Below are 17247 nucleotides of genomic sequence, written 5' to 3'. Positions count from 1 at the left end.
TACTTCCAAAGAGCTGGAGGATGTGGAGGTTGTACAGGCACAAAGCCTGTTCCTCTCCCAGAACTCCAGAGGCTCAGGAGGTGTGTGCAGAAGGTGCCCTGAAGGCTGGGGTGCAGGACAAGTGGGGCAGAAAGAGGAGGACTGGTGAAGTGTCTGTGTCAGGAGCAATTAGCTGCCCAGATGCCCTCCGCAGGGCAGCAGGATGGGCATCTCCAGGCATCTCTCCCCTCCTGACCCTGGCCAGAGGCTGTTCTGGAGATTTGGACTGGAGAGGCCCTAACCTCTAGGCACAGCTCGGGAAGAGAGAAGGGCCACTCTGAAAATTGGGGAGTTAAGGGAAAGTCTGCATGTGAAGAGTGAGACCCTCTGCCCCGGCTCCTTCCATGCTGGCTACTCGAACACCAACAACCAGGCAGGGGAAACATGGTCCAGATACTAAGTTGCCTGGTTCCAGCCAAGGATCACCAGGCATTGGAGGAGAACCTCTATCTGGAAAGAGAGCCTGCAACAAGCAAACAGAGAGACCCGGACTCCATGCTGTTGGGGAAACTTCAGGAGGATCCCTCATCCTTCCTCTCCACTTACCATCTTCTTTTCAGAGAAGGGCATCCAGCGAAGCCTGGCCAGTGCATCAGCTGCTTGTTTGGGTCCCCAGAAGTCCTGTCCCTTCATCCCACACCAGCACCAATCTCCTGTGCTCTAGAAGTATGCTCCACTGAATACGCCACCCTACCTAGAATGAGATGTGACTCCCAGAGATGAAACCAGTTGGATCCCCCAGTGGCGTGCTGATAAATGTTCAACAATGGGCTCTGGAAAAAAGAACCCCCAGTTCCTAGGCTTTTGCTGTTTTCCGCGCTGTAAATACTCCCACCACGGCTGACTTCAGACTACCAACGTGAAGTCACTGATTGTGGAGCTGGGAGGAGATGCCCATGCTCAGCTCTCCCAGGCCGCTCTGAGCTGGCTCCAGCACACCACTGGATTCCCTGCTGGATGGCAGTGACCAGGGACTCACTCAGGCCACTGCTCTGGGTCAAGTGCCGTCTGCTTTCACCCTCCTTCTCCAGGAACCATGGCCCAGGAGCCTAAATAACCTCAGAGACAGCTCTTCTGGTCCAAAGGAGAGACTTGAGATGGGGAATCCATCCCCTACCAACAAAGTACAAGTGGGAAGAGGAGGTTGTGGCAAGGCTAGGGCTGGAGAGGAGGCCCTCTGGAGACGGCGCTCTCCCCTGCATTTCTTCCCCTTCTCCAGCGGCTGCTCCAACCCCGGGGGAGAGGACCTCGGAAGAGAGCAGGGGGCCTGGTCAGATGACGTATCTTTTTCCTGTCTTTGGAGGCATTGCCAAGCCAGGTGTGACCAGTGTGAGCTTTGCTTCGGACTCAGGCTCTGGAGGGGCGTTGGGGTTACTCTTGGGGAGCGGGGACTGAGAGTCAAGTCCTTTCAAGTCTTCAGGCACCTCCAGGCATAACCTTGCTCTATGACACCCCGTGACCTCAGTTTACCTACCCACAGCCACCCATTCAGATGCCAGGGAAAGGAAGGACAAACTTTAATTGCTGCTGAGAAGAGAGACCTCCCTTTACCATTGTTGATGGTGGGCGGGGCACGGCTGTCTGAGCCCAGGCAGGGTCCACTCCTCCTGGAGTGAGCGGCCCTTCCCCTCCGAGACCCGGGATCATGGGTGTGAGGTGGGGGCTTCTGGCTGGCACGGGCCTAGGTACGCCACAAGATCAGGTTGGCAGGAGGCACGTCAAAGCGCTTGCGGGTATGGTCGGTGTCCCGGCGGTACAGGTAGCCACAGGTGGGCTTCTGCAAGGTGTAGAAGGGGTTCAGGGAGTTGGAGTATTGGGAGGTGTAGAAGTTAAACCTGAGCTTGTCCAGGTTCTGTCCCCTGGGGGCCATCACCACTGGTACATAGGCCGACGCCAGAGTCTGCTCGCGGTCCTGCTTCCACGACCGGGACAGAGGAGGGCGTGGAGTCATCATCTTTTTGCTTGATGATATCTTCGGCCCACGGCTGGATAAGGAGGGTTTCTGTGAGTCCTGGGAGGAAGGAGAGAAGGGAACAGCTGGGGCATCGGACAGTGGGACTTGGCCTGCTAGGACCAAGGGCAGGAGGGAGGGGAAGGGCCCCAGAGCCACCCTGGAGAATGGCTCTGCTGGCCATGGAGCCAGAGACCTCCAGATGGAATTAATCTTCCTGTATTAATGGCCAGATCATGTGGCTCTCCTCCTCAAAGCATCTTTTGCTCTCTACTGCCGAGAAAATAAAGCCCGAGCTCCCAGCCTGGAGGGAAGGCCTCTGAGGATGGGGTACCCCTGCCCTGTGCTCTAGCCGCGCCGTCTCCTTCTTACTCCCTGCTCTCTCGCTGTCCTTCCGGCTCTCCAGGCCTGTGCGCAGGCACTTGCCCCAGCCGGGCATGCCCTCCCACCCGGTCATCAGGGAAAGTCTCTCTTCCCTTTTCGGTTCCTTAAGGGCAGGGCTTTCTCACCCTTGCCCTTGACATAACAGCCTCCGAAATCCTCTTCCTTGTTTTACTTCAGACCAAGGCATTTAGTGAGAGCTCAATAAATATAGGTTCAACTGAACCGGATTCTAGTCAGGGGCCGCTCCCCTTCCAACCAGCCAGCCCATTCTATTTTAGAACATCTCTCATTGTTCCAGAGTGTCTCCTACCCAACAATGCCTGCTCTCCGTCACCACCGCTCGTGGTCGGCTACTGCGGTCTCCCCTCAGGGAGTGCCCCATTGCCACATCTATCACGTCGCACTGACGTTTATGTACTCCTCTGTTTCTACCCTCCTTGACTGTCCTGTGACCTAATTGTCTTGTTCACCTTTGACCTCCCCACACCATCTCCCAGGTACCATACGCCCATTTTACTAGGGACCTTCATAGCCATGACAGTACAACCCAAAGGATGCGATGCCTGTGTGTGGGCTGGCTCTGTCCTGCTCCCCCAGACTACAACTGTCAGGGAAACCCGTTTCCCCCAACCCAGCCTTGAGGCCAGCCCCGGGGGAACCAGGAGGAAACTCCTAGCTGCAGAGTTACTGGAAGCTTAGTCCCTGCCATCTTACAAAAGAAATCCCCTGTATTCACATCATACTGGACACTTCTCTGCATTTAATTCATAAACTATTTGTCCAGCTCAAACTTGCCCAGGGCTTTCCTCCAAGGCAGTCTTTGCTCCTGTTGCTTCTTCCCCAGGAATATATATGCCCTCAGCTTTGCATTTCAAAATTCTTCCCATCCTTCCAAGCTGGCCACTCTCTTGACACCTCCTCCAGGAAGCCTCTGATGCTGCAGCTCTGTCCCCATCTTTCCCACCTCTGTGCCTTCAGGCACTCCTCCTGGCATGCTGTCCTTTTTGGTCTGGGACTAACATGAGGCAATTTTAAGGAGGTGCTCACTCTTAAGAGTCGTGGGAGGGCACTGTGAGTGCTTCCTTATGTTTTACACCCTGGATTCTGTGCTTTCCTCATCCTAATCCCAAATCCTGGTCCTTCCAGCCTCCTGCCATTGCTCTGACAGCCTATTAAGTGTTTGCGGTGGTCAGGACCACATCCCATTCAGATCTGCATCCCTGGGGCTTAGCCTAGTGCTGGCATAGAGCCAAGCTGGAGAGATGCGTGAATGTGGGAATGGGTTCTCAGCCACCTTCCCAGACTTTTCCAGGCTCAGCCCTGGGATGCAGGATTACAGGCAGAGGGGCCAGCACGGGAAATGAACTATGATGGTGGTAATCACTGACCGTTTTTCACCCCCACTTAGAGCCACGCCTCCAAACTCTTTAAGTGAATTATCTCTTCTAGTCTTCACATTAACCCTTTAAGGAAGGTATTATTACTAGCCTCAATTATAGTTGAGAAAACCAAAGTGAAGAGGTTACTCACAGGGTTAGGGTCGCGTAGCTGGTAAGGAGCTGGGTTGGGATTTGAACCCAGGTCTGGCTGAGCGCAAGGTCCACACCCTATGTCTCACAATGCATCCTGTGACCATGGCACTGTAGGGATTGGACCTGCCCATTCATTTCTGCCCCATTCCCTCAACTAGCTGAGCCCCTGCCGGGCGTGCCGGGCAGCAGGTGAGCAGGCAGGCTGCCCCCACAGTGCCAGGCTTGCTGGAGGGCGACGCAGCCAGATTTCCTAGCTTGGCAGGAACAATGTGGCGTTTGGAATGCTGGATTTTGGTTCTGGGTTCTTGGACCCTGCGTGGACAGGACAACACACCAGGAAGCATGAGATTTATTCTGTGAATTACCACCTCTCAGCAGAGCCGAGGATATGACATTAGTTGCTTCATTCATTTCTTCAAAACTATCCCTCTTGTTTGCCAGGCTCTGGGTGTGGAGGTAAGAAAGACCCCACGGATATGAAGCCCCGTGGAGCAGACTTCTCACTTAGCACCACTGACATTACGTGCTGACAGTCCCTTGTGGTGAGGGCTGTGCTGTGCATCGCAGGATATTTAGCAGCATCCCTGTTCTCCATCTCCTAGATGCCAGTAGTGCCCCCTTCCCAGTTGTGACAGCCAAAAATGTCTATTAGCATTGCCGATGCCTCCTGAGGGCAGCGCTACAGGGTCTGTAACAATCTCTTTATCCTCCATCTTGAGGCTGACAGCCTGGCCTTGCGGAATTTTCCCTTTCCTGGGCCACAGAAGTGGCTCAGGTTTGTTTGTGTTAAGCATGATTCTGAGGATGTGGGTTCTGGTCCCTCTGACACTGCAGAAGGGCTCAGCCTGTGGCCACGGAGAAGAGGGACCTGCAGAGGCACCAACCCCGACACACTCTTGCTCCCCAGCACACCCTTCAGTCTTGGCCACCTGGACCCCGCCCCTTGGGGTCGGGGGGCTGGTGTCTGCGGTGACAAAGGCAGGTGCTTTCAGAATAGTTGGGGGTCTGATCAGAGACTCCCACAAAGGGAATGGTGACCCTCTTTGCTAACAGAATTGCGCGTCTACCAAATGCCAGGCACTGGCCACTCAGCTCTGCAAAAGCTCCTAAGGGCCAGTTGAGATGTTACTCCTGTTTTCAAATGTGGAAACTGAGGCTCAGAGGCGTCTAAGCGTTTGTCTTAAGTTCACACAGTTAGTGAGGTGGCATGTAAGAACCTTGCAGAAGTCCCACGACTTCTAGTTACCGCGGGAACCAGGAGTTGAACAGTCCCCTCCCTGTCTGCGTCAGCCCAGGCCCTGGCTCTCCCGCCCTGGGTCTACCCATCAGCTGCTGCAACACTCGGGGCCCTGGTGGGGGAACAGGGCCCCCAGCACGCCCAGGGATGAGGCTGTCACAGAAACTGGGGCAGAGGGACGGTCCGAGGAGGAGGAAGCAGAGGAGAGGGAGGAGGAAGAGAGAAAGGAGGAAGAGAAGACGTTGGGTGAGGAGGAGGAGGAGGCCCAGGCAGCCCCAGCCTCGCCCTGCCCCTTCCAGGTTCCAGGTGACTAACCTGAGGGCTGAGGACACCCCATCCCCTCCGCAGGGCCCAGCACGCCAGCTCTGAAGGGAGGGTGGGGCCTGACCGCATAGTTTCCAGGTTAACATCTGGTTTCCTTTAACCATCTCCTCCCCTCTCAGGTCCTCTCCGTCAAGGGCACTCTGTGTATGTGTTGGGGGGTGGGGCGCCGGGGGGGTGGGGGTGGGCGTGTATTTGTGTTTGTGTGTGTGTATGTGTGTGACTTTAGAGAAGTGGTTCGCAACCTGTTTGTTCCCCCAGGGCACATTTGGAAATGCCTGGAGACATTTTTGCTTGTCACAGCTGGGGGCGCTACTGGCTTCTAATGGGTAGAGGCCAGGGAGGCCGCTAAACATCCTATAGGGTGCAGGACCGCCCCCCAACATACAATATCAGCTCATGATGTCAACGGCGCCAAGGACGAGGAGCCTGGCTTAGAGGTTTGAGGAAGACCTCCATCTCCCCTCCCTGCTTCCTCAGCCCTCGCTTGAGCCCCCCACTCCACAGGGAGTGATGAAGCTCGAAGGGCAGGTGCAGGGTCCCGCCAGCCCCTTCCCTCCCTTCTGACTCCCACTACCCTATTTTTGCTTGGTTTTTGAGGTAGAGCCAAAAGAAGGAACCTGAATAGAACTCTCTGTCATGACCCTCACCCCCGCAGGCAGACCCCCCTAAGGTCTTTTAAATACACATGGATGCATTTGTCCCTTATACCAGGGTTTAGAATGGGGACGAGGGGACTCAAGAGTGGGGCTTTCTGAGTAGGGCAAGAAGACCTCAGACATGACGTCACTCCAGGTCCTGTGGGGAGATACCGTCCTCTCAAACCCCCAGGGCCACGGGCACATCCGCTAACCCAGCCTGTGCCTGGCATTCCACCGTTGGCACCTTACTCTTCGGTGTGCCCTGTTGAAATGCAAATTACGTTGGGTGAGGCAACTGGTTAAGCCTCCCCGGGCACCTGGCACTGTGGAATGTGCCTGAGCTCAGAGCCTGACTCTGCCCTTACAGGCCAGGCAACCTCCGGCAGGTCGCTGAACCTCTTTGAGCTCCAGTTGCCTCATCTGCAAAATGGGGATAATAAGGCTCTCTGTCTCACCGGCTTGCTGTGGGGGTGCAACAGGTTTTGGGGCCTGTAAGAGCGCCGTGCAAACAGTGACTACCACCAGCCTCGTCCGGCAGTTACTCCTTATCTGAACCTTGATGAGAGCATGCTTGCCTGCAGTGGGGGCAGAGGGGCCCCGAAGCCAGTGGATGGGGAGTCCAAGGGGGCCCCAGCTTCCTCATGAGGCTGTGTGGCATGGGGGCCTGGCGTTCAGGTTCCACCTCCACCACCCACTAGGCACCTGGCCTTTTAGTAACATAATTCTCTGTCCCTCCGTTTTCCCACCTGTGGAGTGGGGATAACAGGAGAACCTGTCTCACCCTGAGGATGCTCTGAGAGATTCTACGTAAAGTGCCTAGACCTCTGGAACACTCACTGAACTTCAGCTGTCACTATGACTTGTCACAAGTGTGCCTAGGAGATGGGGTAACGCCAAGTAACAGTCCAGGAAGCGTCTTGGAGAAGTGAAGGGGCAGAGGAACCAGAGGAGTTGGATGGTGGCCCCCTCCCTGCCCCCTCCCCCAGGAGACAATGCCCCACAGTAAGGGAATGAGTCGGGCAGTGGCACTGGCACCTAAGCCTTTTCTAAGAGGCCCCCAGCTCCCAGCCACACAGGTGGGCCCGGCTGGGGCCTTCATCCTCCTTCCTGCCAGTGAAACTTCTTGTGACCTTGGGCTGCCCTGATCTGGCCCTGTGATGTCATCCCACCTGGGACATCCTTGACCAGGGCCTTCCTTGGTGGTGAGATGGAACTTCTGGTGGCCAGGGGCTCCAGGGCTCCCGGGGTCTCTTGGGAGATACTGGGACTGCCAAAGAGGGGAGAACTTGCATGGGCGGGGGCATTGTGACACCTCTTTGATGACACAATTCCTTCTGTCTTCCTAAGGAGATAGATACAGGAGCAGGGCTGGGGGCTGGAGGCTGAAGTTTCAAGGCCTGAAAGGTCTGTTAACCTTGACACTGACCTACTCTGCAATTCCCTATTCTCACACTCTCCCAGGACCGGTGGGCAGTAGGGTGAGTGGAGAGAGGAGGAAATCATCCTCGTGATTCAGGCATCTCCAGAAGTCCTAAAGTTCCCCCAGGACCCCAACATGTCATGAGAAATCACTGGCAGGGAGGAAACGGCCAACCCTCCATCCTGTCTCTCTCTCCTTCTCTCTCTTTCTCTTTCTCTCTCTATCTGCCTTCCAAATTACAGAGATGATGTAAGGATGGATGGATGGATAAATGGATGGATGCATGGATGGACGCATGGATGGGTGGACAAACAGATGGAGGAGTGGAAGGGTGGATGCGCAGATGGATGAGTGTGGGTAGATAGATGGTGGATGGGTGGACCCTCCTGATCTGAGCCCTACTCACCTTTTTTTGCCCCATCTCTTGCTATCTTTTCTCTCACTCTGTGCAATAGCTAATTTCTTAAACATGCCCTCCTCTCTCCGCTCTGAGCCTCTGAATATGCTGCTCCCTCTCCTCGACCACTACAAACAGGGAATTGGGAGATGAAGGGATGGATGGATGGATAGGTGGGTAGACAGGTGGCTGGGTTGGGTAGCCGTGGGCGAGCGGATGGATAGATGGTGGGTGGTTGGAATTGAGGGCCCAAGAGTCAGACTCCTTGAGCTCGAATCCCGCCTCTTCCATTTTACTAGTTGTGTGAGCTTGGGCAAGTAATTGACCTCTCCGTACTTTTGTTTGCTCATCTGTGAAATGGGTGGACTAAAAGTCCCTACGTAATAAGGTTGGGCAAAGCACGCAGGACAGTGCCTGCACAGAGTAAGCACTCAATAAATATTAACTATTCTCATGCATGGGTGGGTAACCGGAGTGATCGGTGGGTGGCTGAATGGGCTGTCCTATCCCCATCTTCAAAAACCAGACCCCTCCCTCCTCCCTAGGGTCCCACCTCCCCAGCACCAGACTTCAGGAATGTGTCACCTCTCAGGAATGTGTCATAAATCCCACAGGTAGGAGTGACCCTGGCTTTGCCCTGGGGGGAGGAAAGGGGGAGGACCAGGGGGAGAGAGAGAGCACCAGCTGGCGACTTCCTGCCCTCCACCACGCTGGCTTGGGCTGGGCCCAGGGCTCGTTTCCTTCCTGGCGCTGTGTCAGCACTGACGGTCGGTCATGGGGCGGACTTTGGGGCTCAAAGGCAGATTGGGAATTGGGGTGCTGATGATGTGCCCGTGATCAGATCTCATACTGTGATGGCAGTGACCCCTAATTTCCAAGGAAGCTGGGAGGGACCAGGAGGGGAGGCTGGCAGGGAGGAGGGCAGAGGAGGAGAGGGAATCAGGACTGGCCCTGCCCTGCCAGAGCCTCTGATCAGGGATCTCCAAGGCTCTGGGGCGATGATATCTTGCTTGGGAGAGGGAGGGAAGGTGGGAACTTGGCATTCTGGGTGGAGTGGCCGGCATCTCTGGCTCTGGGGAAAGTGGCCTGGCTCCCAGCCCAAAGCCTGAGGCAGCTGACAGGCGGGAGCCCAGGAGGCCGGTGGGGGTTTGGGGCAGCAGGGTGCCGAGACTTAGCACACGTGACACTTTGCCTCAGCCAAAGGGGGTGAGGTGCTGGGCTGGTTGCCGGGAGACTGGGCGACCTGGGCAAGTCCTTTCCCTTCTCCGGGCTTCCATTTCCTTATACTTACAGTGAGGAGGCTGGGTCCCTCCATCTTATATATTTGAAGAAGAGGGAACTGAATCACATCCTGAGGGCTTCAGGCAGGGACTCCCAGACTGATCATAGGCCCAGGCCCTGCCAGGAGCGTCCCCAGCCCAGGCTGTGCCACCCTCACTGTGGGAACCTCAAGAGAGGGCAGAGGCTTGGGAGATCTCCTTTACAAAGGCCTGGCCAGTCAAGCCATATCTGACATTTCACCTATAGATCACATAGTGGTTAAGATCAGGGCCTGTGGACCCACTCTGCCTGGGATCAAGTCCCAGCTCTGCTTCTTCTCAGCTGTGTGACTTGCACAAGTTACTTAACCTCTCTGTGCCTGAATGCCTGACCTGCAAAGTGAGGATGATAATAGAAGTTACCTGGAAGCCTTGTTGTGAGGATTGTGTGAGCATAGAGCAGTGCCTGCTGCATGGTTGGTGCCATGAGTTATATTGTTGTTATTATTTCTAAACTCCAGACAACACTGATTCAGTCCTGCCTTCAGGAAGCGCCGCTTTCTTTGACTTCTCTGGCACATTCCAGGCGTGACCTCATTTTATTCATCATCAATAAGGCGAGGACTGTTATCTGTCCCTCACGGCGCTCAGTGGGTGTTTGGGAAGGATGCGGGGAGCTACTGAGACTCAGGGCTGGCTTGGAGCACAGGAAGATCCACCAATCTCCCACACACCTTTTGCCACACACACAGCCTCCGCCCCTCCTGCCCTCTCTGCTCTTGAGGTGCAGGCAAATGGTTTTAAGTGTCCCGCTACCACCTTGCTTGAAGTAGGCCTGGTTATTTAGACATTCTCTCCTCCCCTCCTTATCTGCTGTGTGATTTGGACAAATTACTTAACCTCTCTGGTCCTTACTTGTTTTTCCTTTGTTGAACCTCAAGTACAGAAGGCTGAGTTATGCATGCACCTCATTCCATGGTGCATTATCATCACTCATCCATGAAGGCCTGCTCTCTTGTATTAATTTTCCCCCTTTATCTCCAGTCTCCAACCACATTCTCCACCCACCCCAGCCAAAGGCAAGCACTCTGTGTATCTTGGATACTCATTATTGAGAAGATACTCAAGCTTAATGAGTATCATCTTGTTCATATGTGTTCTTGCAAAATAGATACACATTGTTGTTTAGTGTGCAGGTAGTTTGCATTTACATGAGTGGCATTGTGTGTTTTGGAGCTCATTGTGTTGTTTACGCTGATCGCTCCCTGCTGTTAAGACCCGTCTGGGTCGCTCTACAAGCATCTAGTTTCTTGCTTCCAGTTGTCGTGTAGTCCATGGAGTCATCCACCACATTTTACGTCTCTACTCCCCCCAGGCTGGACCCAGCTCCAGCACGCCCCATCTCCACCAACAACATGCAGTGACATCACATCCGTGTCCCCCTATGGACCTGGGTGAAGGTATCTTTGGGGCACATTCCTAAGAGCGGAATTGATTGGTCATAGAGTCTGAATAAACATCATTTGAAGTCTTCTTTTCTCCAACCATAGAATGGGTGTATTGCTCCCTCCCTTGTGGGGCTGACTTGACAGGAGAGGGTTAATGCGTGTAATCCACTCGGCCGCTTGCCTGACACAGAAGAGATGCTCAGTGAATGGCCGACGTGGCTGCTGTCCCCCCCAGGTCTCAGGGAGAGAGAGAGAAGCCAGACCCAGGAGGATTGCACAGGAATGCACCCAGGGCTCGAAGTCCCAGTTCAAGGGTTGGTCTCCAGAACACGGGAGAAGTGTGTGGGGCTGTGCTGATCCCCAGAGGGTGAGGCCTGCTCTTGAGCGTGAGACCCTCCCCAGCCCAGCTCAGGGCCTGGTGCAGAGGAGATGGCTGCGTCCAGGAAAGGGCTCGCTGCATCCCATGTCTCACCTCTCTCCCCAGAGCCGGAAGCAGCATCCTCCTACCAGGAGGTGCCGGACAGCCTCGCCTGCTGTTCTGCCTCTGCTCTGCCAGCCAATGAGCATTTTAACCAGATGGGAAACCACACTTGAGTATTGGATCCCACCAACCCATTTTATAGATGGAGAGACTGAGGCTCAGGAAGTCTACCATGGTCTCACTGGAGGTAAATGGCACAAGCGGAATCCACAGCTCCAGGTGCTCCCTCCAGTGCTCTTTAAAAAAAGAAAATGCAGGGGCCGACCTGGTGGTGTAGCGGTTAGGTTGGCATGCTCCACCCTGGCAGATCCTGGGTGAGGACATACACACTGCTGTCAAGCCATGCTGTGGCAGCCATCCCACATATAAAGTGGGAAGATGGGCACGGATGTTAGCTCAGGGCCAGTCTTCCTCAGCAAAAAGAGGAGGATTGGCAGCAGATGTTAGCTCAGGGCTAATCTTCCTCAAAAAAAAAAAGAAAGAAAATGCATTCCATGTGAAATTATGTTCTTTATTATTTGTAGAGTTTTAAGTTAAAGCAAATGACATGCCAACAGAGCACATCACTAAAAAGTAAAAGCCCCACATGCAGTCCTGGCATTCCGAATGAACCATCTCCATGGTTCTGGTCCCTTCCAATCCCTGGCCATTCACAAACCCACTTTATATATTTATAGTCACAATCTACATAGAATTTCGTTTTTTGCTTTTTGTACTTAATAATCGTTGTTTTCCTTTCACACACACACACACACACACACACACACACACACCTTGTTTCAGACTGTGGGATGTGTCTTACAATGGGATGTTTTTGCCTGGCCTTCGAGGTGACCTTGTAGGCACCTGCCCCGCCCCGTCTCCTGGCACTGGTGGAATTTTCCTTCCTGAGGTTCTTTGTTGAATGGTCACTGCTCTCTTGCAGCCTCTCAGGGCCTCTGTTCTGTCTGCTATTTTCTGTTTAGCATCTTCACACCCAAAGTCAGGGTAGGGAAGGGGGCGGGAGCACGCAGGCACTGAATGCCACCATGAGTCAGACTCTCTGCAGGTCCTTAGCCCACTAACAACCTCACATTAATAGCCCCTGATTTACAGATGAACAAACTGAGGCTCAGAGAGTCAGTTACTCGGCCAAGGTCACACCCTTGCTAAGCAGCAGAATCAGGATTCAAACCTGTTCCCCAGGAAGGATCTTTCCCACTAGGTCAAGCTCCCATCCACAGACCCCATGGCTACAGAGGAAAATGAGTCTGCCCAGCAGCCCCGAACACACCACTCGCCGCCCAGGGCTGGACCTTGGATCCCCACATCCTCAGGCACCAGGAAATGCCTTCCTCTGAGCCCCCTCTCAGGATGGAGTCCACACTAGCTAGGCTTCCTCTTAGCCCAACCACATCTCCCGGCGCCCACCCAGCCCAAAGGAGCATCGAGGGAGGGGCGATTGAACGCCACCCTCCCTTGCAGGGGCCTCGCGAGCTAGTCTGGCATAAGGTGTCTCAGGCCTGGAACAAGAGGCTGGACAAGATGATGGGCCGCTCAGTATCTTTTGAGAGTTGGGATGACGGGAGTTCTGACTTTTGTCCCCTGAGAGCAAGCCGCAGAGACCTGGGACTCTCAGGACGTCTCAGCCTGCCCTTTCCCGACTCAGGGTGCACCCTCCCAGCCGGGAGCACTTGGCTTTGTTGGAGGAAAGACTACACACTTGACAATGAGCCTCTGGAGAGGCTGCAACTTCCTGGCCCCAAACACCTCTACCCTATTCCCAGACTGGCCAGTGAAGTTGCTCCTGGAGGTTACTCAGTGTTGCCGAGCCAGATTTAATTACAGGATTGGGCTTTTGGCTGTTTCGAGGGGAGCCTGTTATTTGGCTGTTTCTTTTACTGCGGGAGCAGGTGCGAGGCTTTGTTATTAGACGGGGTGGGGGCTGAGCAGCCACAGGACAGAGTGCCGAGCTGGACAGAGAATTAGGCCCCAGTGCCGCCCCAGGGAACTCAGCCTCAAAAGCTGACAGGGTGAAACTGAGGGGGCGGGGACACTGCTCACCACTGAAGCCAGGCCTTCCAGAGACTCCCCACCCGCCACCACATGGGAATGAAATGACATCCAGGCCCTACAGCCTCAAGCTGGTGTTCATGCGTCACCCTGGTCCTCTCTTTCCTCCATCCCCAACCAAAACTAACCCAAAAGGCATGGGACCAGGAGCGGGGGACATGAACACACACTTAAGGAACGCCCCCTGTGTGCCAGGCCCTGTGCCGGGCACTTGACATCTGTTATCTCTTTAACCTTCGTAACGACCCTAGGAGAGGGTACTGTTACTTCCATGCTACAGACAGGAACGTGGCTCAGAGTATTTTTTTTACTCCCTCTCCATGCAAGCTGTTTACCAAGCCCTTCCTTTCTTAAGAAATGTCACACCAACAATTTTGCTGTTTCTCCCACCAGCACGCAAGTCGTGCCCCCATCCTCTCCTGCTTGTACCAGTTCACCAACTGATTAACCAATTAACCGACCAATTAAGCCGCTTCCCTGAGCCCCTGAGCCTACACATTCTCCTTCCCATCCGTCCTTCATCCAGCTGCTAGAGGAACATCCTTGAAACGCAGCTGTGAGCAGTCACCCTGGCCTGCTCAATCACAGTGCCTACTCCTGGCAGCCGCCGACCCCAGGTCACAGCTTCTCAAACCTTCACACGCTCCTGAATTACCTGGGCATCTTGTTAAAACGCAAATCTTTCGCTGGGCATCTTAATCCACAGCACACTGAATTCTCCAAATGACCTTCGATTAACAGCCTGTTTTACAGATGAACAAACTGAGGCCCAGAGAGGTTGCCCAATGTCTGGGATGGGACCAAAGATTCTACATTTCTAGTAAGATCCCGGGTGACACAGATGCCGCTGGTTCATAGACCACATTTATAGACTAAACTCGCCTGCCTAGTTATTTTTTTCTTTAATTTTTAAATAGCAAATACATTTACTGGTTTGAAAGTTTAGAAACATGGAACAGCTTCCGTGACAATTCTCCGTCGCAGTCCTCTCCCCACGTGCCCGGTTCCCCCCTCCTCCACCTCCGGTAAACAGTTTTATTAGTTTCTACATATCTTCCCAAGGTCCCTCTGCCAATATAAGCAAGTAAGATCATACGTCTCCTGCCCCAAATGGTAGGATACTACACACACCCTTTTGTCAACAGTTTATCAGTTTATCTTGGAGATAACTGGACACAGTCGGCTGACTCATTCATTTTTAGAGTTGCATTATCATTCCATTGTGTGGATGTGCCATAATTTATCGACCCAGTCATCTCCAGGTGAGCAATTTGGGTTTTTTCCGATCTCACCAGCTGGCCTTTTTAAGGCCCTCATACCCTGGCCAGCCTGGCTGTGGCCCTCGTCCAACCCCCCAATTCCCAGCTCCACCATCCTGAGCCCCTGCAGAGGCTCCGCACCTCCTGCCTGCCCTCCTGGATGCTCCAGTCCACTCTGATTGCTACTCCTCTCAATCTCCATCCCACTGATAGTCTCCTCCTCCTCACTTACCTCTCCACTCTCCATCGCTCCATGTGTCTCTTTGTCTCCCCAAATAGTCTGGATTTCTCTGGATCCTTCACAGCCCAGAGCTGGGCACACAGCAGTTCTCAAGAACGTTAGCTCTGCAGTAGAAGTTGCACATGAATGGAGCCGCTCAATGGTGGCTCTGCTGGGGCTGGTTCTGGGCGTGAGAGCCCAGGAGCTACCCAAGGTGGGAGGGACCTCATGCCTCAGAGGTCTCCGAGAAGGAAATCTCTAGCTAGGGCCTGAAGGTGTAGAACACTTGTGGGGGTTGTGATGATGGCCAGGGTGTGACGGAGGAACTGGGGTCCCCTTGTGCCCTTCCTGTGTGGACAGTGGGAGGTACCATGATGTGGAGACAGGTGGATAGAGGGATGGCTGCTATGGGTATGCGTGCATGCCCCAGCGTTGGCTCCTTCTCTTCTCTATTAACATCCTTGTCATCCTTCGTGGGCCAGCTCAAGTCTCAACTCTTCCAAGAAGCCTTCCTGGACTTTTCTAGCCCACGCCCACCTCTCCTCCTCTGAATTCCTGCTGTATGTATTAGTGACAGCAATCGCTGTTCTGGACTTAGTCACCATGGGCTGCCACCTTGACTCATATAAACCTTATCTCCCAGATGGGACCCCAAGATCTTCTGTGGTTGAAATAAGACTTCTATAATTCTCTTGTATCCCACATACCCCAAACCCTCAGCACAGCACGGAGCAATTGGGAGAACCTCCACAAATACTCCTTGAATGAACAGGAACTGCTTCCAGGTGCCATGGTAGAGTGTGGGGAGGAACAGGGTTGCCCACAGGCGTGTCTCCACCTGTGGTCATTTGGGAAACACAAGTGTTTTGAAAGATGCTCCTGTCCCTCCCAATCTGTTCCTTAGTCCCTCCCCTCCTGGTGGGAAAATAATGACTTCACAGCCACAAGCCCTGAAGGCCTGATTCATCCTGTCCCTTGACACTGGAGCAAGTAAAGGGGACTTTTCAAAAATGTCAATGTCATGAAAAACAAACAAAAGCAAGGGACTGTACTAAATTATGACATTAAAGGGATTTGACAAGCAAATGCCATGTGTGAAGCTTGACTGGACTATGGATTGGAAAAAAATTAAAAACTAAAAAGATGTTTTGGGGAATAATTGGGAAATTTTTAATATGGAGCATATTTTAGATGATAGTAGTGTATCGATGTCAAATTTCTTATGTGAAAGGAATAATAGGAAAATGTTCTTATTCTCAGGCAGTGGATACTGAGGTATTGGTGGGGGTGGGGACACGTGCCATGATATCCACAACTTTCAACCATCAGCAAAATGGAAATGAAAAAAAAGTATGTGTGTGTGTGTGTGTGTGTGGAGACAGAGAGCACGTGCAAATGTGGCAACATGTTAACAGTTGGTGAATCCAGGAGAAAGGGATATAGGCAGTCATTTTCCTAGTCTTTCAAATTTTTCAAAATGAAAAGTCAAGGGGGAAATGCCTTTGATACAGAGAACGATACAGCTCCAACTGTAAGCGAGAAAGAGAAGGGGAAATGCCTCAGCAGTGGGTGCTGTTTCGGAGGAGCTCAGGGGAAACCAGGCCACACTATCTGTGACTGGATCACTGCCACCCCCCCCCCCCCCCCCCGCTGTCCCCCAACCCCGCTGCTGCCCAGAAAGCATCAACTCTAACCCCTTGGCCCTGCACTCGCCCACCTCAGCATCTTTCACACAGTCTCCCGGGTCCTCATCCGACAGGACCTTCCACAGTGGACAGCCACCTCTTGCCTTAGCTAGGACGGTCCTGGACACACCTTAAAGGTCCACACAGCTTGTCTCCCTGGAGAGGGAACTGAACCCTAAGTGGGTTCGACTCACCTTGAGTTTTAAAAAATTATATTAAATTATAAATTACATAAAATTATGTAATTTTATTAAATTATAAAAATTATGTTCACTTAACTTCACAGAAAAAAAAAGAATTTGATGCACAAAAAATGCCAAGATTTAGTCATTCTACATTCTCTTTGGAGTTCTGTCACTGAGGATATTTTCCACCGCTGTCATTCTCAGGGGCGTTTCCTTACAGCCACTGAGGGCTCACGGCCCGCATCTTTGACCCCTTCAACGTGCCAGCCATCTCCCTGGTGCTGGCCACAAGAGTCGTTTCCGAAGTCCCCGTGTTGACCTGGGCACGAACCTCCGTAGAACTAGGGAACTGCCCGCCTCTCCCCTCCGCCCGGGAGAAGAGGGGTGGAGAGGCGGCCAGGAGGGGACCCGGGAAGGGGGCGGCTCTTCGTCCGGGCTGGGCGTGGGCTGGGCGAGGTCCCGGGCCCTGAGGTGCCAACAATGGCCTGCAGTGGGAGGAGGCGGGCAGGAATGCGGCCGGGGCGGGGCGGGGCGGCTCTGCGCCGCGGCCTCTTACCTGTCCAGGTAGCTCGCATTTCGAGGCGAGCTGCGGAGCCCGCAGCACCTGTCGCGCGGCGCGCGGGCGGGGAGGCCGGCGCGGGGCATGGCCCGGTAGAGTCCCCGGGGGGCCGGTGCGGCGATCGGGCCCGGCCAGGGCAGGGCGCGGGGGAGGTCCTCCCGGGGCCCGCGCGGCCGG

General features: G+C 53.8%; 1 protein-coding gene across 3 annotated transcripts; it reads right to left on the bottom strand.

The window, feature by feature from the left end:
• Positions 1–1539: 1539 nt before the first annotated feature.
• CIMIP3 (ciliary microtubule inner protein 3) lies at positions 1540–17167 on the bottom strand. Of its 3 annotated transcripts, XM_070244569.1 has the most exons (3): positions 17068–17167; positions 14654–14766; positions 1540–2050 (listed from the first exon to the last, which is right to left on the bottom strand). In XM_070244569.1, the coding sequence occupies exons 1-3, from the start codon at positions 17084–17086 to the stop codon at positions 1721–1723; spliced, it is 462 nt and encodes a 153-aa protein (XP_070100670.1). In that variant the 5' UTR covers positions 17087–17167; the 3' UTR covers positions 1540–1720. The 3 variants fall into 3 exon arrangements, with proteins under 3 accessions (XP_070100670.1, XP_070100671.1, XP_070100672.1); XM_070244570.1 differs by lacking the exons at positions 14654–14766; positions 17068–17167 and adding an exon at positions 7275–7431; XM_070244571.1 differs by lacking the exons at positions 14654–14766; positions 17068–17167 and adding an exon at positions 2500–2753.
• Between the last annotated feature and the right edge of the window lie 80 nt (positions 17168–17247).

This window comes from Equus caballus, chromosome 20, assembly GCF_041296265.1.
Source record: "Equus caballus isolate H_3958 breed thoroughbred chromosome 20, TB-T2T, whole genome shotgun sequence".
Taxonomy (NCBI): Eukaryota; Metazoa; Chordata; class Mammalia; order Perissodactyla; family Equidae; genus Equus; species Equus caballus.
Note: the sequence above shows the minus strand (reverse complement) of the source record. Positions and strands in the feature narration are given on the sequence as shown.